Source organism: Homarus americanus, unplaced genomic scaffold (assembly GCF_018991925.1).
Source record: "Homarus americanus isolate GMGI-L3 unplaced genomic scaffold, GMGI_Hamer_2.0 scaffold53233, whole genome shotgun sequence".
Taxonomy (NCBI): domain Eukaryota; kingdom Metazoa; phylum Arthropoda; class Malacostraca; order Decapoda; family Nephropidae; genus Homarus; species Homarus americanus.
This window is the reverse complement of record NW_024751660.1, coordinates 5195990-5223714: the sequence shown is the minus strand read 5'-3', so window position 1 is coordinate 5223714 and position 27725 is coordinate 5195990. Positions and strand designations below refer to the sequence as shown.

The 27725-nt window shown below is 42.1% G+C and overlaps 1 protein-coding gene across 1 annotated transcript in view; it reads right to left on the bottom strand.

Moving 5' to 3' along the window:
* Positions 1–3431: 3431 nt before the first annotated feature.
* Positions 3432–27725, bottom strand: part of LOC121854690 (cysteine and glycine-rich protein 1-like) — a 33340-nt gene continuing 9046 nt past the window's right edge. The window contains exons 2-6 of the mRNA XM_042349396.1: positions 12511–12637; positions 10171–10325; positions 8608–8734; positions 6569–6706; positions 3432–5888 (exon numbers count right to left, since the gene is read on the bottom strand). Coding sequence (XP_042205330.1) covers positions 5824–5888; positions 6569–6706; positions 8608–8734; positions 10171–10325; positions 12511–12607 — 582 coding nt within the window. The 5' untranslated portion in view covers positions 12608–12637 and the 3' untranslated portion in view covers positions 3432–5823. The remainder of the gene's footprint in view (positions 5889–6568; positions 6707–8607; positions 8735–10170; positions 10326–12510; positions 12638–27725) is intronic.

Sequence of the window (27725 nt, the reverse complement as noted above, 5' to 3'; positions counted from 1 at the left end):
TCTCTTCTCCTATTGGCTGTAATATGGTGGGTAAACATTCTAGTCCACCAATCACAGTTAAGCAAGGGATTGCTGGACAGAACAATGGGAGATATGACGAAAAATAACTCACCACCCATCGCATTTCCAGTATCAACCCCTCATGAACAATGTAAAGGAGAATAAATATCCAACAGGAAAACATAAGTTGGGGTGTTGTGCTGACTGACTGTTCTCTTCTCCTATTGGCTGTAATATGGTGAGTAAACATTCTAGTCCACCAATCACAGTTAAATAAGGGATTGCTGGACGTATGCAATACACTATGTACAACACCACAACCAAGCAAGTTATTGGGCTTAAGGGAAGGGGCGCCACTGCTATGGCCCCAGGGGATCCCCTTATAGGGCCCCTGGGGTCGTCGCTATCCCTGGGAGGGTCCTTGGGGCGCTACCGCACCTGCAAATACCCCTGTGCTCACCTCTACCTCTTGGAGGGCTCTTGGGGGCACTACAGCCACTGGGAAAGCCCCTGGGACGGCCCCTGTGGGCACCCCTGCCCCTGCTAGGGTCCCTGGAGTCGCCGTCGCCCTAGAGAGGGCCCCTGGGGTCGCCACCGACCCAGAGTGAGCCCCTAATATCGCCGCCGCCCATAGTAGCTTACCTGAAGGACCGCCACCCCTGGAAAGGTCCCTAGGGGTCCACCACTCCTGGGAGGGCCCCTGGGGGCGCCGCCGCTCCTGCAAGGAACCCTGGATTAACCGAGGTCCCTGGGAGGGCCCATGAGGCCACCACCGCCCATGCAAGGGCCCCTAGGTGCGTCGCTTCACCTGGGAGGGCCATTGGAGTCGCCACTGGGCCCCTAGGGGTGTTGCAGCCCCTGGTATGGCTCCTGAAGCTGTCACCGCCCGAGAGAGCCCCTGGGGTCGCCACAGCCCCTGCAGTTGCTACTGCCCTTGACCTGTCCCCTGGGGTCACTGTCTCTGTAGGCCCTTTGGGGCAAATGTTTTTTTTTTCATGATTTAGAACAATGGGAGATATGACGTTAAATAACTCACCGCCCATCGCATTTCCACCATCATCTCCTCATGAACAATGTAAAGGAGAATAAAAATCCAACAGGAACCCATAAGATGGAGTGTTGTGCTGACTGACTGCTCTGTTCTCCTATTGGCTGTAATATGGTGGGTAAACATTCTAGTCCACCAATCACAGTTAAGCAAGGGATTGCTGGACAGAACAACGGGAGATATGACGTTAAATAACTCACCACCCATCGCATTTCCAGTATCAACCCCTCATGAACAATGTAAATGAGAATAAATATCCAACAGGAAAACATAAGTTGGGGTGTTGTGCTGACTGACTGCTCTCTTCTCCTATTGGCTGTAATTTGGTGGATAAACATTCTAGTCCACCAATCACAGTTAAGTAAGGGATTGCTGGACGTATGCAATACAATATGTACAACACCACGACCGAGCAAGTTATAGGGCTTAAGGAGGAGGCGCCCCTGGTAGGGCCCCGGGGGTTCCCCTTGCAGGGCCCCTGGGAGGGCCCCCGAGGCGCCACTGCACCTGTGAATGCCCCTGTGGTTGCGTCTGTCTCTGGGGGCTCCTGGGGGTGCTGTAGCCCCAGGGAGAGCCTCTGTGGGCACAGTCGCCCCTGCAAAGGTCCCTGGGGGCGCCACTACCACTGTGAGGGCCCTTCGGAGCCCCGCCACCTGTACGAGGGCCCCTTGAGGCCTGCTGCACCTGAAAGGGCCCCTGGGGGCACAGTCGCCAATGGGAGGGTCCTTGGGGGCTCCACTGCCCCTAGAAAGATCCCTGGGCCACCACTGCTCCAGGGAAGGTCCCTGGGGGCGTGGCTATTTTGGGGAAGGTCCCTGGAAAGATCCCATGAGGTGCCATTGTGCCTGAGTGCGTCCCTGTGGGCGCCGCCGTATCTGGGGAGGTTCTTGGTGGCACCATTGCTCCTGGGAGGGTCCGCTTGGGCGATGCATTCCCTGGGAGTCATGGGGGCGCCGCCGCTTCTGCAAGGCCCTTTTAGGGTAGCAGCCGCCCCTGGGAGTGCCTCTGGGGTCGACGCCGCCCTTGGGAAGGCCCCTGAAGGAACAGCTACCTCTGGGAGCACCACCGCTCTTGGGAATGCCCTTGGGGTCGCCGATACCCCCGGGAGGGCCCCTGGTGTCGCTGCCACACCAGTGATGGCCCCCAAGTTCACCGCCTTCCTTGGATATACATTTTAGTCTACTAATCACAGTTAAGAATGGGATTGCTGGACGTATGCAATACATAAGTACAACACCACGACCAAGCAAGCTATAGAGCTTATAGAGGAGACGCCATTAGTATGGCCCAGGGGGTTTCCCCTTGTAGAGCCCCTGGGATAGCTGCTGCCCCTAGGAAGGCCCCTGGGGTGCCACTGCACCTGCGAATGCCGCTGGGGTCGTCCTCTGGGAGGACCCCTGTGGGCACTGCCACCCCCCCTGCAAGGGTCCCTGGGGGCACCATCACCACTTCGAGGGCCTCTGGGGAGCGCCACCCGTAGGAAGGACCCTTGGGGCGCTGCCGCACCTGATAGGGCCTCTAGGAGCGCTGTAACCACTTGGAGGGTTCTTGGGGGCGCCGCTGCCCCTGGGAAAGTGCCCGAGGGTGCCGTTGCTCCTGGGTAGGTCCCCAGGGGCGTGGCTGCCTTAGGGAAGGTCCCTGATGGGCTCTGCCATCCCTGGGAAGGTGCCAAGGGGCAATGCTACATCTGGAGAGGTTCCTGGAGCCGCCGCTGCCCCCAGGAGGGTTCCCTCAGGCGACGCCTTCCCTACCTCCTAGCGGTGATGGCGCACCCATGGGCAGTAACCCCAGGGACATCCAAGGGGCGGCAGCATCACCACTGACCCTCCCAACGTCAACAACTCCCCCAGGGAGGTAAGCGCCCCCAGGGACCCTCCCAGGTTCAAAGGGATCCTTCCCGGCTCGCCAGCACCACCAGGGACCTTCCCAGTGGTAGCCGTGCCTCCAGTGACCCTCCAGTGAGTAGCGGTGCCCCCATGGAACCTCCCAGGGGCCACAGAGTCCCCAGGAACCATTCCAGGAAGCCTGCCATGAGCAGCAGCACCCCCCCCAGGGGCGGTGGAGACCCAGGGATCCTCCCAGAGGTAGCTGCGCCCCTTAGGGACCTCCCCAAGGACAGCAGCATGCCAGGAACTCTCCCAGGAGCAGTGGCATCCCCAGGGACCTTTCCATGGATGGCAGCAACCCCAGGGACCCTCCCAAGGTTGACAGCGTCCCCAAGGGTAGCGACGCCCCCAGGGCCCTCCTGGGGTGGTGGTGCCCCCAGGTAACCTTCCATACAACCACTGAAATATGGCATTATTATTTCCCGCATTTAGTTTCTATAGGCCCCATTGTGGATCAGCGACCTGTGCTCAGGTTGGCTAATCCCTATAAAAAAATATTTTCATCAAATCACATTTATTTTGTTAATTATTACATCAAAATATATGCTTACATCAAAATATATGCTTACATCAAAATATACGCTTACATCAAAATATATGCTTAACCTTATGTTTTGTTTTGCATAAACCCATTAAAAAGTCCACTACTGCTGAGCCTGATCATATGCACTGCATTATGGAATCCTAAACAAAACATCAAACTGTATTAATGTAACCACAGTTTTTTTTTTTTTTTTAATACAATAATTCTCAATAGTTCCTTTTCTTAGTGTAACAAAATTAATTTAAATTTCTAGACATACAAAAAGATTTGTAAATCGGCATTCATTTGCATTTTTCCAAAATACACTTATCTATTGTACTTTACATAATTCCTTACAAACTAACATGGAAATTAACTTGGCCTTAATTTTAGGCTCCTTTACCAGATTATTCACATTACTTTTTCTGAATAAACCAATATTGATGCATATCCAAGTAAACAGTCATGGAGGATATTTATATAAGGAAATGCAAACACGATTCTTACATGAAGGATTCTTACAATATATAACTCCTGTCGTGTGAAAAAACAGACACACATGAACATGTAATCATAATACATCTTAAATGTACATGCAAAATACTTTCTACACATTCTTCAGTTTTCACAGCTAGAATATACCTGACAAAACTCAAAGGATTATGTTAGTAGTTATAAATAACCATACACTTCTTTTAAAACATTTTCCTCAAGTAACACCTACTAACTTCAGCTTGGTACTGTACTGTACAGTATTATGGATGTGAGCTGGAAGAATTGTATTATTTTATATAATCCTCAACATCACTGCTGAAAATATTATTGAAGAGGGTGCACAGTATACATCACTACACTATCAAGCATTATATACTGTCGGAGGGACAGCTAATCTCGTCTAATTACATTTTTTTCTCCAAATTAAAAATGAATCCCGAAATATGTTGACAAAATTATATAGGGTAACGCACTACAAAATTAAATAATTAGTTAAGGAATTAGATTCTTTACAATTTCAACCAAAAATTTGCCAATATAAAAAAGTAAACACCAGGGTAACACCAAAAGCTCCCTTTTCCTCTTAGCACTGTACGTGAGATACAAAAGAATACAACCTATGAGCTAACACAAATTTAATGACAATTAGATGAATTCCTTTCACATAATCCTTTACAAACCAAAATATAAAAGAAATCCAGGTAGTGAATCTTTGTATAAATAGCAAAGACTGCAGTGTATGAAAATTCAATCCATTTTTCTGATACTGTATATCATTCAAGCGAAATAATTTCAATAGAATTATTTTTTTCTTCTACTATATTTTATCGAGTCTGCAGTATATGCAAGAATGAATATAAAGGACAAAACCAACATGGCAGTGTCCTCTAATTTTTATTGTACGAGACATCCACAAACCAATAATATGGTGTACTTGTAATTTTCTCCAGTCATATAAGATTCCTAAAGTTATACCATGTCAGAATGTATTTACCCCATGCTAGATTCATAAATGGCCCACTCTATAAAACTGTAAAAGAAACTGACTTATGGCTTACAAGATCGTATTCGTCATAAAATATTACATACAGGGTATAGACATTTCCTGCTTGTAATTTTGCTTAAAAACAAATAAAAGACATGCATAGTTTGTTAATAATTACAATAACAGTAAAGAACAAAGTCTTAGCTCAAACACTAGAGTGCTTGTTATAATGGAACAAAATCGACTGAAATTACTCGATCAAATATATATCAAGAATGATCAGGACAAAAATGGGAGTAAGAGAAGATATTTCACTGATAATGAAGCTTGAAACTTATGTCTCATGTGACTGCAAGTATAACATGCAAGGCTTTGAAGAAAATTATCTTTAACAAACAGTGAATGGCAATACAGTACACTTCTTTAACATTATACTGTAGTATTAAATAGCAATAAAGCTCTCCAGCTTACAGTATTAATAACACACTTACTCTTATTTTGTTAAAACAAGTTATCAGACATATAATTTTTGTCTCACTACACCTTAAGTAACTAACTAATCAATATTAGTCTTCAGTGATATTTGTGTGACAAGAAAAAATGTGTACATTCTAATGATTACAGTTTATCAAATATTTCATATCACCATCAAACTAATTACTGTACTATTAACTTTTTATACACATTTGAAAATGAAAAAGACATAGAAGTTTTGTTTCACATTACCTTAAGCTTATAATTATCATACAAATTATGTACTTTATCATATATGTATGAAAATGACATATGTGAACCTTCTAAAAGTTAGAGATCTAAACTAGGTGTGTCTGAACAGGAAGTGATGAGGTGAATCCAAATCAATACGTCTGCAGGTCCAACATCAAATTTACGACACCTTGGCAGATGACCATCCCCAGTACCCCTTTGGGCCAAAGTTCTTCCCATAACAAGCTGCTCGAGAAAAAATAAATAAAATATATTATCACATAAAATATGAAGACTTAATTAATCTTAACCCCTTCACCACGGGAATGCTACTTTTAATATCTCATTTAGCTAATGTCAGATTATTTTATTCAGCTCACAGACAACCCCATACAAAAGGGGTTAATAGACATAACACCAAGAACAAAGACCCCATAATAATTTTCCAATAAGCTAACTTTCTGATCGGCATAAATTCAAAGGAGTGCATTCCCTTCGTTGACTTGAGTAGGGTACACATGTTGATGTGACATCTTACCTTGTTGAATTCTACATTAAATGGTCAGAACAACTACTGTCTGAGGGTTTTCCTAGGCCTATAATCCATAACCTGTACTGTATAATACAGGTCCTTAGGGAAGGTATCAGGTCTAAAATTACAATTAAAAGATTTTTCTTGGTACAGTATTCAACATTCTCATAACATAAAAAATAAGAAAAATGGAACCTCACTAATTTATTTGGGCTAAATAAGGGAAATTTTGATTATCTCTTATTTCAAAAAATTTACAAAGTTTCTTTAAAGTAATTTTTTTTCACAAATACAGTAGTACTGTACTGAAAGGTCAAAAGTTTTCAAAGGTACACCTGCCTTCTAAAAATGGGGACATTAAAACTAAAAATTTAAACTGGGGCAGCAAACTTACGGTTGCAGTAGATATCCTGCTCACGTTCACGAATGGAGTGGGAGTCGAGGCATTTGTGACATTCACGACAGTTGAAACATGCCTTATGCCATGCTCCCCCAGCTGCCATTTTCCGCTCTGCCATGAACACCTGTTTAGCTGTGAACAAAAGTAACTTTAAATGAATCAACCAATTGATTACTGCTTATAGGAGTCATTAAAGGGAGAGAAGTTGAAGAATGGGAACAGATTAAGTGTGCAGTCCTGGAGAGTTTAACTGAAGTGTGTAGGTAAAAGGGTATAGGAAGGAAAAAGAAAAAGAGTAGTTCTGCCATTGATTAATTCTTAAAAAGAAAAGAGTCATGAGAGATCACTGCAAGAGAGGAATGATGAATGAAGATTAGAAGGAAGTACATGAAGAGAACGGAAAAAATCCAAAGGAAGAGTAGATGAAATATGGGGGTAATAAAAAACATTTCATAAATTTTGATATTGGGTTACTTATCTGTAGATTCTGAGTGACAGTGTTTCACATGTTTATTGTGTTGAAGGTGCAGGGGTGGATCCAGGTGGAGGGGGGGAGGGGGGGCCTGGACCCCCTCCCTTTTCATCAGAAAACTCCAATACTTTTTCTTTAATACACTATTGTACTCAGGCATTTTTGTACAGGAAAAAGTAATTACTACTGACCTCAGAATATATCCTAATATCAAGTGCACATGGCTTCAAAATGGCCTCAAAATGACCATGATATTGGTCAGATTTCAAAAAATTTCAGGAGGCTGGAGAGTATACAGCATCAAAAGGATATTGGTGGAAGCTGCAGTTTTTATAAGGAGAATAAAGCCTGTGCTAGAGGCTAATGGAAAGAGAGCAACAGGTTATCAGTGAATGTAAGACAGACATGTAATGTCAACATTGTTTTTTATCTTTATGGATGGGGTAGGGAGAGGTGAAAGCAGGTTTGGTGAGAAGTGTAAGTTTGGTGGCTAATGATATAACAGGTAAAGTAAAGGCAAGTCAGCTAATAGGTGGTATTACAGAAGAGTTCCAAATGTTAGCGAATTAAGAAGTGTGCATATTAACACTTGGGGTTTTCAGATGAAAATTTGCATATGAAGTAAAAAATTTATTTAAAATAATTTTATGTTTGTGTATAAATGCTCAGATATGCAAGACACACATTTGACAATGTCAGTGTGATCTGGCAACTATGCAGACTACACTCAAAGGTCACCACACCAGTGTCTCCCTTTTGTGTTTAAAGGACCCAGAATATAACATTGACTTGCATTTCCCACACATTTTCTTGCACCTTGTGCTGATTTCTTGTTCATCACAGTAATTTAATTTATTCATAACAGTGTTGTGAGAGTTTTGTACCATGCCTCGTACTGGTGGCAAGGGTAGAGGGGTGGGAAAACGTAAAAAGTACAAGACGATTGATTGTGTAGTGCCTCCTGATGCCTCTCCCTAGCAAAATATTAATTTTTTTTACAACTTTTTCTTTTAATTATTTTTTTTATAAATATGTACACTGTATAATGGAATAAAGTTCATTTTGCAATCACATGAAATAACGGGGGGTATAAAGTGATGCATAAACATATTCATTAGGCGTAAACAAAAATTTGTGTTCTACTCGTGCTTATGTACACAAATAATTATTTTATCATGATTACTCATATAAAAGTGTTTGTAGATCATATATTAACAATGATAATGCAACACATCCCACCTTTTCATCTCAAACAGCAAGCTTGCTATGACTCATCACGTACAATTATCTCTCGTCAAGTGCGGGGAGGTGACAAACATGCTAGACCCAGAGTGTCTCGTGGGGAGTGCCTACTCGAACCCAAGAGTGTTAAGAGAAAATTTATAGTGAATGTGAACTAAAATAAAATAAAAATAAGTTGAGGAAAGATGGAAAAATAAATGATAGCTTCGATGCAGATGGAAACAAGGAAGCGTGGACGTGTGAGGAAATGGAATGATACTAGCTGGTGGTCAACAGAGGATATCAACAGTCAAGTTTTTACTTCACACTATCAACTTACAACATCTGACACAGTAATCAGCACCTCCCCATTTGGGTCGTACTGGTTTTGTCGTTGGTGCTGCTTGCTTCAGAGGTGCCACATAAGCTTCCATGGTTGCGGGGATGTTGGACTTGGGTGGTCCATTCTGTTGCAAAAATACAAAACACATCAACGTACTTATCCAATCAGTCTAGAGTTTTTAGAATAACATATTACACATAATAATTCACATACACAACAACTTCATTATCCAAACAGTAAAAAATACTAAATTAGTATGTGTTGCCTGTACAGTATATTGTTCAAATTAACATACTGTATATATCAATGTTAAAGTGTATGTTACATTCATGGGATACAAATAAAAAAGGCAAAACTTTATGCTATCTCAAGTACAATTCTCCTCTGTAATTAGTCAGAAGTTTAGACATTACATTTAAGGTTTGATACAACTATATTCTGAGGAATGTTACTTAACAGTGGCACTACTTCCATTTTCCTTCATGAAAATAAATTATCTACAGGTAAAGTCTTCAATGCAAAATACAGTAAAAAAAAAAATTGTTTGACGGCCACATAAAAATAATATATATCGTGGAAAGATGTCCCAACCATATACTGTACTGCCTTTAAAACATTTTCTCATGTTATAGAAGAGCAAGACTAATAATATGTACCATTCAGAATTAGCTAAAAAAAAATTTCAAATAAATAAAAAAAACATTCTTACAAAAACTGCAGGCTGTTATTCATCACAATACAGTACATCACTTTCTATTGGTCATCACTGTCACCGTCCTGTACAATTTCCTCCCTACTGCTCTCTTTAGCTAGCTTCACCATTAATTGTGAAAAGCCCCATATAGTAAACTTAAAAGTATACAACACAACTTTACAATATCAAAATGACAGCAATTGAAAATGGGGATGATGGTAACTGAAATGCAGAAGGCTGCTGATTAAATAGCCCAGTGAGTCACCAATAACCAGGAGTCAGTAGCTTAACTATGAAGTACAGTATTGTGCTCTTGTGACTCCACCTGATCTTAACATGTCCCACACTCAGGTCTAACCCAACCTTTCCACTCTTCCTTAATGAAGGTCATTGAAGGCATTGAAATTGTACAACAGTACTGTAATCAAGTTTATATCTTCTAAGGTGTGTGTGATTCACAAGTCCTGGCATGTTATTTGTGTTAATGAGAATTTCAAGAATTAACAAAGGACTTCATCCAGGAGGAAGCAGCTAACGATATTTAATAAATATTTTATGCCAAGATGTATCTATGCCCTTGAAAAACAAGGTCATCAAGAAATTCTACTATTTGTAACTCTAGTTACATTACAGTTCGCGGAAGGAAATGTCATAAAAAATTGTCTGGAAAAACATTAAATGATTCCAACATCAAACACATTTCATCTTCTCAATACAGTACAAGATATACCAAAATATACGGTTTTGAAAACCAAACAATAGTGATCCAAGAACCTGTTATACACTGCATCAGAACAGGTTCACTAAAATGTTCTCTCACAGAGGCTGATGTAGATAACAAGCCAAGAATGTCACATAGCGCTCACCTGATACTTTGTGCCATCGTCCATGGAGAGAACACCTGCCCCAACCCCATACCCATAACCTTTTGGGCCAAAGAGACGACCATAGCAGCTCTTGCAGTACATCTCTTCATCGTGCTCGGTGAAGGTACTGCTGTCCAGGAGTTTGTTACATTTGGCTGTTGAATAAAATGTTTTCTCACTATCAACAAAGATCACACGATTCATTATTATAAGCAAAGAAGACCAATAAAGGTGCACCATATTAGTGATAAAGTCGCATCAAACCAACAGTGAATATTCATAAAAAATATTAAAACTCTTAAGGAAAAGTAATTTGTATATCTGTACACTATAATAATTCTGCTACATTTTAACTATACAGTACAGTACAGTACAGTACTATACTGGTGTGTACTGTCATCTCAAAAATCACTTCTTTGGAAGATGCTCTTCAGTTTGTAGTTCATTCAATAATGGATTGAAAACCCAGGTTATCTTTACTAAGTTTATAGGTAAGTAGAGCACAATTTACGATGACGAAAACTGAACGACATCTCTACGATTTCTACCTCCCTTCTCTCACAGTCAGGGCCGGATTTACCAGTAAGCCAAGTAGGCCATTGGCCTAGGGCCCACCGATATCTGGGGACCCACTGAAACTAATTTATCGAGCAGCGTGCCAGCGTATGACCTTGTTTCAAGTGTACACCGAGTATTTCATTATATAATATATGCACAACCATAAGGGCCCCTGTACAATAAGTATAGGCCCGCAGTGGTCTTCAACTGGCGGGCCATGGGGTGGTTCTCAGGTGGGCCACGGACTAGGCCCTATAGTAAAATGAAGAAAATAAGATAAAAAATATATATATATATACATTTATTAAATGTCCGTGTCCCACCATCGATCTATCTATCTATCTATACATACATATATACAGGAGAGAGAGAGAATAAAGTTCAAGAAACCTTCAGCACCTTGACGTGTGAAGGACAGGATCGTTTCACGTTCAGTACGTGTCAGGGTTACGGTTGGTTTGCTGACAGCTCGCTCAGCTAGTCAGTCTCTTCTCAGCCTCATCTCAGAGTGAATGCCTACTCAGAAATAAAGAAGCTGTTTAGCTTCTTCACGGAGTATGACACTATGAAATATGATGATCTCAAAGCCCAACTGGAATTGGTTGTCAGTACCTATTCCAGTGACCTGGAAGCATCTGTTTTAGATGAGTTTTTGCAATTTAAAGACATTTTGTCTTCTGAATCTGACAGGTCAGTGACAAACATCTCCACTTTGCTGAGGTCCAAAGATGGTATTTTGACAACTGCCTTTCCAAACATTAGTATCTTGGTAAGAATTGTCCTTACCATCCCTATTACAAATTGTGAAGGAGAGAGGACTTTCTCTACTCTATCTAGGGTGAAAAATCACCCGAGGTCTACCATGGGACAAACCAGATTAAACTCACTTTTGTTATTATGCATTGAATCTGGCCTCCTACAATCCCTTGACACACACAGTATCATTGACAAATTTTCCATGAAAAAAAGTAGGAAGAATTTATTATGAAATTCACACAGTTTGCTGTACTTCATGTGCTGGTAAAATTGATTATGTTTCAAGTTAATTGTATTTGTTTCATTATTCCCACATATAAGATGTACATGATATAGAACTAATTTGATTAAAAGTAATGATGTGTCACATTGTGTTGAAATTCTTATTTCTTACATTTCAATATTATGATATGTAATATTTGATGACATTTGGTCATTGCAAAATAATTACAGTAATATATATATATATATATATATATATATATATATATATATATATATATATATATATATATATATATATATATATATATACCGTATATTGATTATTGAAACATGCAAACATTTCTATAAATTTGGGGGCCCACTGATGAGTTTGGCCTGGGGCCCACAAGTAGGTAAATCCGGCCCTGCTCACAGTCTCTCTATCTCTCTCGTCATTACAGTTTCATGTCTTTTTTTTCCGTGGAGAAAATAATGGAAGCTGAAATTTCGGACTTTTAAAGAATTTTAAAAATTACTTCCGAATGAAGATTTGGAGACCTAAATGGAGGACATGTCCGGGAAAATACGGACGTATGGCAACCTTAACTTTCACCACATGTGCTCCATCCAAGTTGAGCTTCCACACATAAGAGCTGCCTCGAATATATTTACTCAAGAGCACAGGTGATTTAATCCCTTTAATAAAAATTGGTCTCACTTAGGTACTATGATTTGTTTACAGGTACCTGGTGTGTGTGTGTGTGTGTGTGTGTGTGTGTACAAGACAAAAACCAGACAGAGAGGGACAGACGGGACACTGACCACACTTGATGCACATCTTGTGATATGGTCGACCCAAGACAATCTTCTCCTCAGCGAAGTACACCGCCTTCTGGCACCTTGGACACTGTCCTGGCATGTTGGCACTTCCAAAACACTACACACACACCTGAAGAAGTAAAAATTACCTTAATTATTCTTAACATTTATATATCCCTTTTTACTTTGATGGAATGTGGTAATCCCTGAACATTTATGTCGTATACATAATATACTATACTGATTACTTGCATAAGTTATTACTCAAAGCAGTAAACATATGACAAACATCGTTTTCAAACCCATATTTCGTGAAAATTCAAAATTAACAAATATAAGTCCTAATAATCAAATTTTCACCCCAAAAAGACATACACTAAAACAATGTCTTTAAAATTAAAAGCAGTTCATTGTAAGTGTCTCGTTACACAAAAACAATAGCTGTGCGAGTGTCACCATTATACCACACTACAGTACTCTACTATAATAATACATTAGTCCCATTATTCTGACGAGTACAGAGCACAAGACCGGTGGAGTTACCGGTGTGTTGTGCCACTTGATGCTAATTTAGTTTATTTTAAGCACCCATTAATAATAATGTTGATGATGAGGTAGAAGAAATGAGTATATAGCACATAACCTATAATAATAATAATAATAATAATAATAATAATAATAATAATAATAATAATAATAATAATAATAATCATAAATTAAAATCAGGATGCTGCGTAGAAATACATTTTGCATCGTCAGTAAGCCACATTGCCAATAAGAAAATCGTCTACATTATCGACAAAACTTTTACTTAGCCCGTGATATATTCTTCCAAAGGCAAACACATAGGCACACAAACAGGCGAATTAACACACACACACACACACACACACACACACACACACACACACACGCACACACACAAGTAAAAATGAAAGAAAAATAATCCAGTACAGTTTACATTTGTTTGTTTTTTTGCATGGCCTTCAACAAGTTCATATAGCCCTCTTTGTGTGGCGCCGCGACGCAGTTTCCAGCCACACCTCATCACTATTCCACTGTCTGAGCCACTTACCCACAAAAACCAAAACTGCAAAGACTTCACCCTTACACACAACATAAAAACCACTCTAAAACTGTACCCCAAGACTTCTTTATTGGCTGGTCTACTGTACATACATGAAACAGACAGAAAATTGAAACCCAGATGAAAAAATTTAACTACAGTACTCCATCTCCTTATATATACAACCAAATCAAACCTACATAAAAGACTCTTGTACCAACTGGTCTTCCATCACACAAAATAAACCTGAAATATAACCCCAGGAGGTCTTCTTCACTACCTGGTTTACTTGCACACAAAAGCTTTACCAACTGTCTACCAAACACACGGGGGAAACAAGTCTCACCCCCCCCCCACAAAAAAAAACATCACAAACACACATTAACATAAGACCCCCTTACTTCCCTCCCTCAACCTGTAAGCTTAAAACTTAGGTATTAACACATTTATAAAATACGATTAATGGGTAAAAGATTCTTCCATCTGAACCGGACCGGACCGAACCGAATCATTTGGATAAAGAACAAATTCTTAACGGGAACCTTTTATGAATAGGGCCCATTTAACCTGCAAATAAACACAGTACGTGGGTTTAACTTCTTCTCCCATTCAATATACAAAGAACGACCCATCCCTCCCCACAAGAAAATAAATACCCCCCATATATAAAATCAACTCACCTCCCCCCCCCCCACACCCAAAAAGAATCCCTAAAATTAAACCACCTCTATTATAGGATTTAAACATGAAAAAATAATTGACTCCTGGGAATAAATAATTACCTCCCCCCTGCTTAGCCACGTCAATATTGTTATTCACTTTATATCTAAAATTTTTAAGGGGCTAAATAAACTGTACGTCAATAAACTGTAACAAAATCAATAAACTGTTTCAATAATACTCCCTGGCCTTCACCCAACACCACTCCTCATCTTTACTTGCTAGACGACTTAAATTAAATCTAAGATCAAGGTCCAGGATAATAGTGGTGTTCTTTTTTTTTTTAGACACGTGTAAATAACGGAGACCAAACCTGCTTAACCTTGGCTTCACACTACACACCCACCTGCCTGCCCATCTACCACCCTCCACCAGCCAGCCTGCCCATCTACCCACCTCAACCACACACACGAGCCATCCCACCTAACCCACACACACACACCAGCCAACCCACCTAACCCCACACACACACACACACCAGCCATCCCACTTAACCCACACACCCACACCTGCCAACCCACCTAACCCACACACACACACCAGCCATCCCACCTAACCCACACACACACACCAGCCAACCCACCCTAATTTATTACTTACCTCTAAGCTCACTCCATAAAAGTTTACATATTTAATGTAGCTCACTCTTGTCTCTATCTAAAAAAAATAATAATTCTTACCTTAAAATGTCCCTTAATGTTTACCTTAATATTTATTACCCCCAAAATATATCCCATCTTACTGCAATAACTATACCTTAAAGTGTGTATGTGTGTGTGTGTGTGTGTGTGTGTGTGTGTGTAACATATGGGGGAGGGAAGGAAGACCAGCCGAGTCACGTAAAAGACAAACTGTACCTCCCCCACCACGTACACAGGTCCCACGTACACAGTTCCCACGTACACGCTAGCTAGACGTAATGTATGTTTCGCCCTCAATAACCCACACGACCGGATTTTACTGTTAGGTGTGACCGGATGTAGAGGAAGTGACCTGTTGACCATGTAAATTATCGGCGGTGACGCAAGGTATGATACCACCAGGTGCAGAGAGAGAGAGAGAGAGAGAGAGAGAGAGAGAGAGAGAGAGAGAGAGATTCTTGAAAGCCAAAGTCAATTCTCATAGATTCTTAAGTTCATACTTATTTTTTTTCACCTTAGGATAAAACAAACTACGTCGACTAAAATGGACTCGCAACTACACTATGACTACATCATGTCAGGATGAAAATTTATCCTAAGAACCTTTCAAAACACAAACAAAATCTCCCTTTCAGAAACAATTCACCTGAGGATTTAACACCACAGCTAATTTCACCTTTAGATTAGCCATCCTAATGCTAAGCTAATCTAACCTAACCTAACTCTCCCCAAGGTAACGTTAAAAGTGTTTATCTTCAGGAGAAATAAGCTGGAGTGTCTAATCTTCAGGTAAGTCATATAAACTCTTCTCACCGCCACTCTTACACGACCTGAACGACCACATCATGACTGGGTTTTGACTAATTACGGTGTAGGAGAACGAAGAACGAACGACAGTGGTTGAAGTAAAGAGAGAAGACGATTTTTTTTTTTATTCCGGCCACCGTGCACCAGTTACGAGACATTCGGTTGGTAATGAAAAAGTAAATAAATGGGATCACCTGCAGATTAACCACCCTAACGCTACCTGGGGCTTAGGTTAGGTTAGCATTAGGGTTCTTACTCTTTAGATAAAATAAGCTGGGGTATCTAATTTTCAGATAAATTTAAATGAAAGTTGCCATTAACGTTACAGCGATATATTAAAACATTCCTCAGTCTGTTTACTGAAAAGGCGGTGAAGATATTCTTACTTTTTTATTCTAGCCCAAACTAATAGCTACAACTGCAACATGTAACGCAATACACGAGTCCTGTACAGTAATATACAGTAGGTTTTTTCTAGGTCACTTCGTAAATCATCACTATTGTCCACTCAAACCATAAAGTATTCACCCTGAAGGCAACAAATGACCGTGTCTGTTCACCCCATGGGAAAAAAAAAACTTACAGGTAAGTAAAGTGAAGGCGAGGTAGAAACCACTGGTGTTCGTCCTGGGAAACGAGAAAGACTGTACTCCAGACATTGCATTGAAGTCTCGAAGTTCACATTCACAATGGTATGGTCATTCTACAGGTCAACAAAGATCACACAACAGATCGCAAAAAATACAATCCAGTCAGAGATCCAGCCAGACTAACTTAATAAGAAGAGACTTTATCATACTTGCAACATTTATTCCGACACACAGACAGTAATATGAACATCAAGACAACACTGGACGCATTCTCTAAATCGGTGACACAAAACTACAAGCAGGAACAGAGAGGTGGTGGTGAGCGACAGCGGATGGTGGTGGGTGGCGAGTTGGTCTGGTGCGTCAAGAACCTACATCAAACAATGACGTGGTCACCTTCAGCCAGCCACATCTCCCACGGTGGCTGGCTGCTTCACACTCAACACTCCCCGAAGATTCGCCGGTCAAGTTCATCCTCCTTACTGGTAAATGACACAGCGCGTCTAGTTCCGGTACAGACGCAAGTTGTGAGGCGGTACCCTTTATGATGTTAATTTGTGTGGTAACTCAGATGACATTCTCAGATAACGGCAACTTTTCTGAGCCACACTAAATGATTTCACGTCTGATTCTAATAATTACTTTTCACACACACACACACACACACACACACACACACACACACACACACACACACATCAATATTATTAATAAACATAAAAGAAGGAAAAATCACCGACTATTTGCTCAGCCTTGTGTGACGTCACAAGAGGAAAAGACAATTCTACCCATAAATCACCAAACAAACACGCCATATATTATATAGTACTCTCAAACTCCTTTCACTTAACAGTAATGCACTTACCAATATAAAGAAGTAAAACTATTTAAACAACAATGATAAATCTAAGAAACTCATCATTCTTATGTAGGTACCGGACGCCAATACGAAACAACAGACAAAGGATTTTGACAACTTTCCCAAGACAACAGGAGTCAGTGTTCATTACGTAGCGGAGTGTGTACACAAGTTTCAAATAAAATATGTCTTGGCATCCTCTAGACTGGAGAAGCAGAGGACGGGAGGTGGATATTAGGACTCTAGCAGCAGGAGAGGTCAGTTACCTTCGAACAGTGATGAGGGGGATGTGTTCAAATTTACACGTGGCAGAAATGCATTAATAGCCTAGTCATTTTTTTCGCCAGATTAACCTTAAGTTGTAATACCGTAAAATACACATGTAGTGCCACACATACAAACATACACCTACACACAACATATCTCACACACACACAAACATACACCTACACACAACATATCTCTCACACACACACACAAAGCCTTCTATACTCTAGAACAAGGCGACTCAACCGTGGCCGTCTTGGTCACTGTGATAATCCCATCAAGGTTTGACACATGTAAACAACACGCCACTCACAAGATGCGTCACTCAGAGATTGTGTGTGTATATATACAAGTTGTACGTCATTCATACAGTTTGTGTACAAGTTGCGTCCCTCATACAGATTGTTTAACAAATCGTGCGTCACTCAGGTTATTTACAAGTTGCGTCACATTAACGAGTTTAAAGATCAACCATCTTATGCCCGTGTGCTGTAGGGATACCTGGGGGGTTGTAGGTTAGGGTAGGTTAGATCAAGTTAACCTAGGTCAGCGTTAGGGTGATTAATCTCCAGGTGAAATTCGCTGGGGTGTCTAATCTTCAGGATATCCTGTATATAAAAAACCCACCTGAATTGTCACACATATTCTAGACCAGTTCAGGCGTTCAAAGTTGGCATTTAATTTATTTTTGGGTCCACAGACACACGATCAACATCTTTATAAAACACTCACACCGGCTATCGTAATATAGTTGAACCCTTCAAAAGTTGCCGCTATCGTACCATCGTTGAACCCCTCAAAAGTACCCGTTATCTTTTGAAATATAATAATACCAACATTCGGTGTAACGATAAAATGTCTTCCTCCCCTGGTACTGACAGCCTTATGTCTTTCAAGGTAAGAAAAACAAAGTTGACAGTAAAGGCGAGAAAGTCTTCCCCGCACCACAACCAAGGAGAACAATGGCAGAAAATGCTAATTAATAACTTCCACTAACATCTTGCTGTGATTTATTTACACCTCTATCAAATTGGATTAAAATCTATAGTTATTTGATCTATCTATAATGTTCACAACTCCCAGACACGTACACGGACGGAAACGGTCTATAGTACACTATTTGTTTAGGTTGTGCAAGTTCTCTCCCCACCCCCTGCCATAGTAGAGTCCAAGTGGTCACTATTGGACAGAATAATGAGAGGATATACTAATAATAGTACTGGGTGATTTATCTCGTCAGTTTTGGCGTCATTATTTTGTAAGCTTCATTAAAATCCTCTGTTTTGTTCAAATTATCACGTTTACGCAATATAGGACACACTCACTCACCCACCCACCTCTGGTAATGTGACAGGAGAGATAATTACCATGAACCGTAATAATGACAGGTGCCGAGTGATAACATCCACGAATCATTCTATTAACCATCCACATATCTGCACGACCACGCAATACAACATTCATACAGGCTCAAAAAATATAATTACCAAGCCACGCGTCAGATTAACCAAGCATGTAAAAGAGTATCATTCACTGAAGCAATTTTAATAGCGGGATGAAATGACATAAAATTTGAAATTACACGGGAAACAATCACATCACAAGAACCATTTACGCGTTTAAGCTAAAACCTCGAAAGACACAATTTACGCAGGAAAAGAAGATCTTGAGTAATACGCAGTTTATGGGGAAGACCAGCATCGTTTGTGTGATGGAGGCGTTGAGGAAGTGAAGGCGTATTTGTCGCTTCCCTCAAGAAAGTGAAATAAAAAAAACCGCTCATCATCCCCGTCATTGTTTGGTTTGTTATATTTAATAAACAACAATCAGCATAATAAAGGGGCACGCCCATGGCCGGATTTCGTACACAATAGTACGTGTTATCGTTTTTCCACAACCCCAAGCCTGTAATCTATCTCCCTCCTTCCCTCCCTCCCTCCCTCCCCCCCCCCTCCATCCATCCTTCGCCCCTCTTGTGGTGGCAGGTGATGGTACAGTGGTGGTAGGTGATGGCAGACGGTAGTGGAGGCAGGTGATGGCAGACGGTAGTGGTGGCAGGTGATGGCAGACGGTAGTGGAGGCAGGTGATGGCAGACGGTAGTGGTGGCAGGTGATGGTACAGTTGTGGTGGCAGGTGATGGCAGACGGTGGTGGCAGTAAAGGCATTGGTTGTATTATCTGGTAAGTGTTGGTAGTTATGGCGGGAAGGAATTGGTTTTCTTTTTGATTTAACAGCGGCTAGTTTATTGTGCACCCCATACCCATCCTGTGAGTGGTGATGCCATAAGGAACACCGAGTTGAGGTCCCTGAATGTGTCTGGCTCCAAGAGTAAGTGCCTCACCCCAGATGGCTGCTTATCGAGGCGGTGTGTGTGTGTGGCACTGGAGGCACTATGACGAGTACCGGACATGGCCCATACGGCTGTATCCTGGTGCGCTGTCACCCCGGTAGTTATGTAGTTAGCGAGTTGTTAGCAGTGGTCGTTTTGTTGTTAGTGGGTTGTTAGTAATGGTCGTGTTGTAGTTAGTGGGTTGTTAGTAATGGTCGTGTTGTAGTTAGTGGGTTGTTAGTAATGGTCGTTATAGTTAGTGGGTTGTTAGTAAAGGTAGTTATGTAGTTAGTGGGTTGTTAGCAATGGTCGTTTTGTAGTTAGCCAGTTGTTAACAGTAGTCATTGTGTAGTTTGCGTTGTTAGTAATTAGTTATGTAGTTAGTGGGTTGTTAGCAGTGGTCGTTTTGTAGTTAGCCAGTTAACAGTAGTCATTGTGCAGTTTGCGTTGTTAGTAATTAGTTATATAGTTAGTGGGTTGTTAGCAGTGGTCGTTATAGTTAGTGGGTTGTTAGTAATGGTAGTTAGTGGGTTGTTAGCAGTGGTCGTTATAGTTAGTAGGTTGTTAGCAGTGGTCGTTTTGCAGTTAGACTAAGTGAGTTATTTTATTGTCCCTTATTAGTTGTCAGTAGATCCTGTTATTGTCATCGTTAAAATCAATTCAATTGTTCAGTTCACGTTGTTATATAAGTTTGGTCCTGTTCCAATATATTACTACATTTAGCGGTCACAGAACTGTTTTTTGTGTTGTCTTACTACTCTATGAGACGTATGTAGGTATGTATGAGGAGAAATATTGAATACAAAAGGTGGAAATCGCATTCAGTTTTAATGCTTAACAACACAGGTCATTCAGTATCTAATGGCCTCCCGTAGTCTTCTTAGGACGGAGGATACAAGGGTGGACAAAGTCACATTATATCCAGCAATTCATTCTTCTTCATTTTTCAAGAACAGTAGTGGCGAGAGGTAGAAGTAATCAAGTATAACAGCCTCGTTTAGTGTTACTGGTGGTGAGCAAGCCAGGACCCCCTCCTCTCTTATGTTGTCATATCAGGGACTTTCACTCAAGGAAGCCAGATAGCTCACTCACACTCCTCCCCAGAATCTCAAGTACAGGCAACGATAACCAAGGGAAAGTTAAGTCTATATGACGCCTCCCCTTCACCTCCACAGGACACTCGCCCTCCTGGTTGGTTGGTTGTTTGGTTGGCCAACGTCAAGCTACATCCACCAACTTTAACACCTTCTTCAGGTGTTAAGGATAATTCTAACACACACACACACACACACACACACCTACCTTACCCAGGTCCTCCTTCCCCCATCAATACCTCCCCCACCCTCCTGTGACCTGTCGTGTAGAAAGGCATCGAGCTAGCGGTTACGGTAGTAAGATGGATAATTACTTTTGACCGCGACTGTATGTATGTATGTATGTATGTATGTATGTATGTATGTATGTATGTATGTATGTCCTCACTCCATTGACTGTGTGTGTGATATTTACCAGATGTTTTGCGCGACCCGGATAGACATGGGCGACTCGGTAACACCATACACGCACTCACGCGTACACAACGGAATTTCCAAGGATGTTTGTCTCAGATATACTTTCCCCCGTGTGTGTGTGTGGGGTGTGTGTGTGTTCTTAACCTCAGCCACACACATGTCCAGTATATACCTCAACAAACTCCTCTGCCATATGTGTAAAAAAAATATTATTTCCTCTTGGCATTTAACCATTCACCTTGTGGTCTTTAAAAGATATTTTTAGAGATTAACCATTAATTAATACAAGAATTTTTCCTTTTCGTAACTAATGTTTTTTTGCTCGAAATTTAATATACAGAAGTACACGTGTTTGGTTAGATGGCTCACAGGTACATTTTTCCAGGTATGTACTTGGAACTTACCCCTGGCCATCATATCCCAGAAGTAACACCCGGGGTCTTAAGGCTTTTCACATAATCGATTCACTTCCAAGACTTTTCCTTGAGTCGAAACTTATTCCAAGGCTTTTCCAGGTTTTCCAAGGCTTGTAGATTCATGGTGTGTGCGTGTGTGTGTGGACTAGTGGTAAGGGGAGGAGAGGCAAGCGGGAGAGGAAAGCACCCATGGGATGGAAGAGGGGGAGTCGCTTATGGGAAAGGTGAGACACGGTAGAGAGACTCCTAACAACGGCTTTCCCACCCTCCCTGATACCCCCCCCCCCCACCCAGCCAACAGTTAAAGAACCCCAACCTAAGTCAACATGGCCTCCACCCCTGAGACCGATTCTGTTTACCCCACACCCACACTGGCCGAAGAAGAAAAAATATACGTGAGTGTGTTTCAGTAGAGGTGAGCCAGGCCCAGTCCATCTTCGCACCACATCACAGAACAACAGACCACCGATATCACACCCGTCTGAGATCTCGCCATTTGTTCCTAGATTTTACAGTCATAAATAAGAGCACATACACACATTCTCTGACACACCTACACACGAGCGAAAGGATGCCTACCACTCCTAATACTCTCATAGGCGAGGTACGAAAATGTATACGTTACACAACAGCGTCTCTGGCCAGTTGAAGTGCTTCCCTTCGCCCATGAGTGTGTATGGTGGGCGTGAAGGTCTAAGTCGGGAACTTACAGTCATATCACTCATATTAAAACTCTAGCACACGACATTAATATGATAATATCCACTGCGTATTGATTTACCGGGATCCTGTAAGTGACGCCGAGGTGACATCCAACTAGTGGCATACACAAGGACGTTCACCGTATTATGCCAAAACCTCTCTCTCGCTTAAGTCATGTAAGAGAGACTATTTACATCAGTTGTGTGGGAGACCGCACTGTCACACCAGGCTCCGTGCGAGAACTTCACGCTGTTACGCCAGAATGTGTCTCACACTTGAGTCACGTAAAAAACCGACTTATCCCTCACTCCAGGTTACAGGGAAGACTCAATGTGTCTCCCTCGACGTTATGTAAGGGATCTTTACATTCTTACGACACTCTTTCTCAGTCTAACTCGTGGAAGAACTTGACAACAATAACAACGGAGACAATGCAGAAGATGATGGCAAACGGCACATACCTGACACTGTAGACTGGTAGAGATCGATAAATGTACAGAGTTAACGGCACATACCTGACACTGTAGACTGGTAGAGATCGATAAATGTACAGAGTTAAGGCCAGAGAAAGGAGGTAAATACTCAACTTATTAAATATCTCAAAATTATAATTATAAGAAACTAATATAAACCTTCCGATAAGTGAATCACAATGAGTCATAGTCAATGATGAGAAGCCCAGCAGCGAGGTGGTGTTCCTCAAGGGCCTCTGATCACTCCTTCGCTGTTTCTCTACGTCACAACACATAGTACTACATGATGGCAATTGTTACGCCTGCTCTAAAGATAAGAATACCCTTATCAGTACTGAACATCCGCGCTAGGAAGAACTCGATTCTTATCCCTCAATGACGCAACCCATCCTCGCTCCCAGTGTCGGGTTAGATTTTCGCTCACACAAACGAACTCCTGCCCGTGACATCTGATCGCCTCGCCAAAGAAGTAAACAACAAAGAGAACAAAGAAGCCTCCCTCGTCCTCTCCCTTAACCACTTAAAATCTCAGATACACACCGCAAAACGTGAGACCTTCGACGGAAAATGGACGAACCTTAAATTCAGGGGAGCCTCACACTGAGCCATTACAACAGAATACATGGATGACCCAGAGCCTTTACGTCCTCCCTCACGACATTCTGACCTGTCCCGGTGCTTCCTCCCAGCCGTCCCTCCCGGTACTTCCTCCCAGCCGTCCCTCCCGGTACTTCCTCCCAGCCGTCCCTCCCGGTACTTCCTCCCAGACGTCACTCCCGATACTTCCTCCCAGCCGTCACTCCCGATACTTCCTCCCAGCCGTCACTCCCGATACTTTCTGCAAACCGTTACCATCACGTCGTCGTCATGATCAAATATCCATCCTCCCATAGACAAGCTCAGTGGCACTTGGCATTATTAAGGCTTTACTACACACTTTGCTACAAACAGATAACCCCGTACAGTTAAGTTAGGTTAGGTTAGAAACATGAAGCTCAACTGTGATAAATTTGATCTTTATTCTGTTTTAGAAAGTAACAAAAAAAAGTCAAGGAAGAAAGTATTATATAACCCACTTCAACCATAGCACGGTAGAGGAGTGTGGGGGGGGGGGGTCAGGAGGAACAACACCGAGTCAACTCAAATAAAAATAATAGTTCTGTCTTACCTATCGACCCACCTTTTGTTTTTGTTCAGCCATCAGAGTGTTTATACGTCACACAGCAAGTTAAACCACCACATCATGCTTAGGGTCAAGTTAAAAATTACCTGCATCAAAAAACGGGCGCCGACCCCACCTACTGTAATATAAATTTTCTCCTTCCGGCCAATATTGCGCCTTTTTTTGTGTGTGTTTCCTGACCTAAATTTCACGTATCACAACAAAATAAAACATAGGCTCAGCCAAGGAGTTTATCAAGAAGTTATTTATTACTCAGAATGACTAACTCGAAACATTCTTCAGCCAGTGGGAAACGTCTTCAAGCACCCAGACAGTCTTCCGTGGAATGCAGACTGGAGAGGTTGCCACTTTAGAGTATCAGGACCCACACACGGGACACACATATGACAGCCTGGCCTATAATCCACACACATACAGTACACCTAAGAGCGACTTACTCTAATGAAAGGAGTGATAAATATTGCAAAGATTCATTCACATACAATAACATCAGAGCAGAATATTAAATGGAGGCGCTAGACCAGTAAATGTTAAAACGTGTCGCAAATATGTACAAGCAGAGATCACAGTGCTGTCGTCCGGTGCTTTAGCTCAGTCCGCAGGTTACCAGAATATAAAGTAATTATTCCTGGACACTCGCCAGGGTCTTCAAAACGAAATCTGACAAGTTTCTTCTTAATACTGCTGATACTCTTGCGAGACAGTGGTGGTCCTGCTTACACGTGTTTACTGTACCTTACACGACCACTAGTATGATAATATATAGTCAGAAACACCTCCTGACACCCGGAACATCTGCTGACACCCTATAACTCTTCCTGGCACCCTGGGACCATGTGCTGACTGACAGCAAATCTCCTGGCATCCTGGGACAACTGCGGATTCCCGCTTACACACGAAAACACGTCCTTACACCACCTGACACACGAGAACACGTCCTGACACATGACACACGAAAACACGTCCTGACACACACACGGGAACACATCCTGATACCCGACTCACGAGAACATGTCCTGACACCACTTGACACCTGCTGACGGCCGGGAGAGGGCAACCTGGCAGTGTGAGAGCGGGTCTTCAAAAATCAATGTCAGCGGAGATGTAGGTGAGAGAACCAGCTGACTACACCCGACACTTACAGGAAGTAAACAACAGCTCGTCTTACCTACTGTAGCCCTTCATTCATAAAGCCAGGATCAATAGTAGCAAAACTTCCATTCATAAAAAGATGATAAATAGATCTGCGGCTTTACTAACTCAACTCGGGTAATTAATTATCTTTGCATTAAAATAACAAATATTAAGGTAATAAAATGGTGGCGAAGGTGTGGCTATAAGGGGAGGCTGGAGGCCACTTAAAAAGGGAAATAGTAGTAGTAGTAATAGTAGTAGTACCGTCTTATGCTGATGACCTTACTGGATCAGGAAAAGTGGAGGACATCAAAAAGTGGTAGGACCTGGTAACATCACGTGGTTCACAAATAGGGTACCACCCAAATGCCAGCAAGTCCTTCCTCATTGTGAAACCAGAAAACCATGTCCGGGCAATAGAGGTTTTCAACGGAAGTGAGGCTAAAATAACAAAGGACGGCCAAAGACACCTACAGTAGGTGCGGTAATTGGCACGAATAACTTCAAGACCGAGTACGTAACGGAAAAGGTAAAGGAGTGGGTGAAGGAAATTCAAGTTCTGTCTGAAATTGCTAAAACAGAGCCACATGCAGCGTTTGCGGCATTCACCCATGGAGTCGAGCATCGCTGAAATTACCTGATGCGCACTTCCCCCGATATCGGATCCCTCCTCCACCCTCTGGAAGAAGCCATCAAAGTCGCTTTTATTCCAACAATAGTGAAACACTTTCACTTAACCCCAGCAGAAAGGCCACTCCTTGCATTACCACCGAGACTGGGTGAAATGGGAATGACCAGTCAAGAGGAACTTGCTGCCACCGAACATAAGAACTCTGAGCAACGGATTAAACAAGATTCGAAGGTCCATTACGATAGAACGAAAGCACACCCAAAGTGGTAAAGTGCAACAACTGATGCTGCAAGTGCCAGAGAACTTGAAAAAAGTAGCTTTTGCACAGGAGGTGGGCGCCTCGTACTGGCTAACAACGTTACCGATATAGGCAAAAGGTTTCAGCCTTAATAAACAAGAATTTACAGATGCCATTACCCTAAGGTCGAGGTTTGCCCACCCAAAGCAGTGTGGCTCATTACGACATCGACCACGCCATGCGTGTGTAAGAAAGGGGGCTTCGTATACATGAAGCATGACGAAGTAAGGGATCTCAGCAAATATTCCGAAGAAAATCTGCCACGGCACAATGGAACCAACCCTGCTTCCGTTGGACGGTGAGAATCTCCATCACAGGACTTCCAACACATCCAACGAAGCCGTGTGGACGTCAGCACTCGAGGATTCTCGACGCACGGACAGCCTTCTTTGACGTCAGGATATTCGACCCTATGGCCGTATGTCACCATAACCTGACTCTCGAGGCTGCACACAGAAGGAACGAGAGCGACAAGAATAGGACGTATGGGGGTTGAGAATTCAGAATGTGAATCAAGGCAACTTTACTCCCCTGGTGTTCACAACTTCTGGTGGGATGGGACCAAGTGCAAGATGCTTCTATGCAAGACTGGCCGAGGTGTTATCTTTAACAAACAGAAGCCCAGAGCCACGTTGCAGCCTGGTTGAGATGTCGACTGTCTTTCTCTCTGCTTAGTCCGCACTGCTTTGCCTCAGGGGAACTAGATCTTCGGTCCCAAAGCAAACAACAGTCGCAGATATTGACTATGAGGCAACAGTCACTGAATGCCGCATAGATCTGGCGAAGGTGTGGCTATTGGGGGAAGGATGAAGGCCACGTTTAAAAATAGTAGTAGTAGTAACCATTGTGATAAAACTATAACAGGAATAGTAACAACGAGAAGAAGAATGAAGAAGAAAAATGAAGACAAAGAAAGGAGAAATAAAGGGAAAGGAACAAAGATGACAATTTATGTATGACTCACAAACACAACAAGAGAGAGAGAGAGAGAGAGAGAGAGAGAGAGAGAGAGAGAGAGAGAGAGACTGTTACACCTCTGATACATGTTAAAGGATAAGCTTCCGACCAGTGTTTTATTTTTAGCCCTTTGAGTCGACATCCATCCATACGATAGAGCAATCCATTCAGAGGCTATAACCATAAACACGGGATCAATAAAGTTATAATATAATTGGCGTTCACTTCGTTCACCCAGAGGTAATGTAAAGCACTGAAAGATGTGAGCCACGTCGATAAAAACAAAACAAAAAACGTTACTTTAATTTATGTAAAAGTAAAACATGATATAAAAGTTATATGTGGGAGTTATTGAATCATTGAGCAAGAGAGGTGGTGACCGAGTGTGGGGGGGTGGTGACCGAGTGAGGGGGGTGGCTCGCCTGTAATTCGTTTCAGCTGTAACAAAGTACAAAGCAGATTTGCATTACTAGCACTGATAAGCCCTTGGAACACGTATGGCTTGAGTGGCTCAGACCCATGGCCAGGCCGTTGGTGACTCTTAGTACCATGTCAGCAATATATCCAGAAGGGCGCAGTGCCTGAGATGTAACCTTATGTTTAGCGCAGTGTGAGATAGTAGGGGGTTCGAAT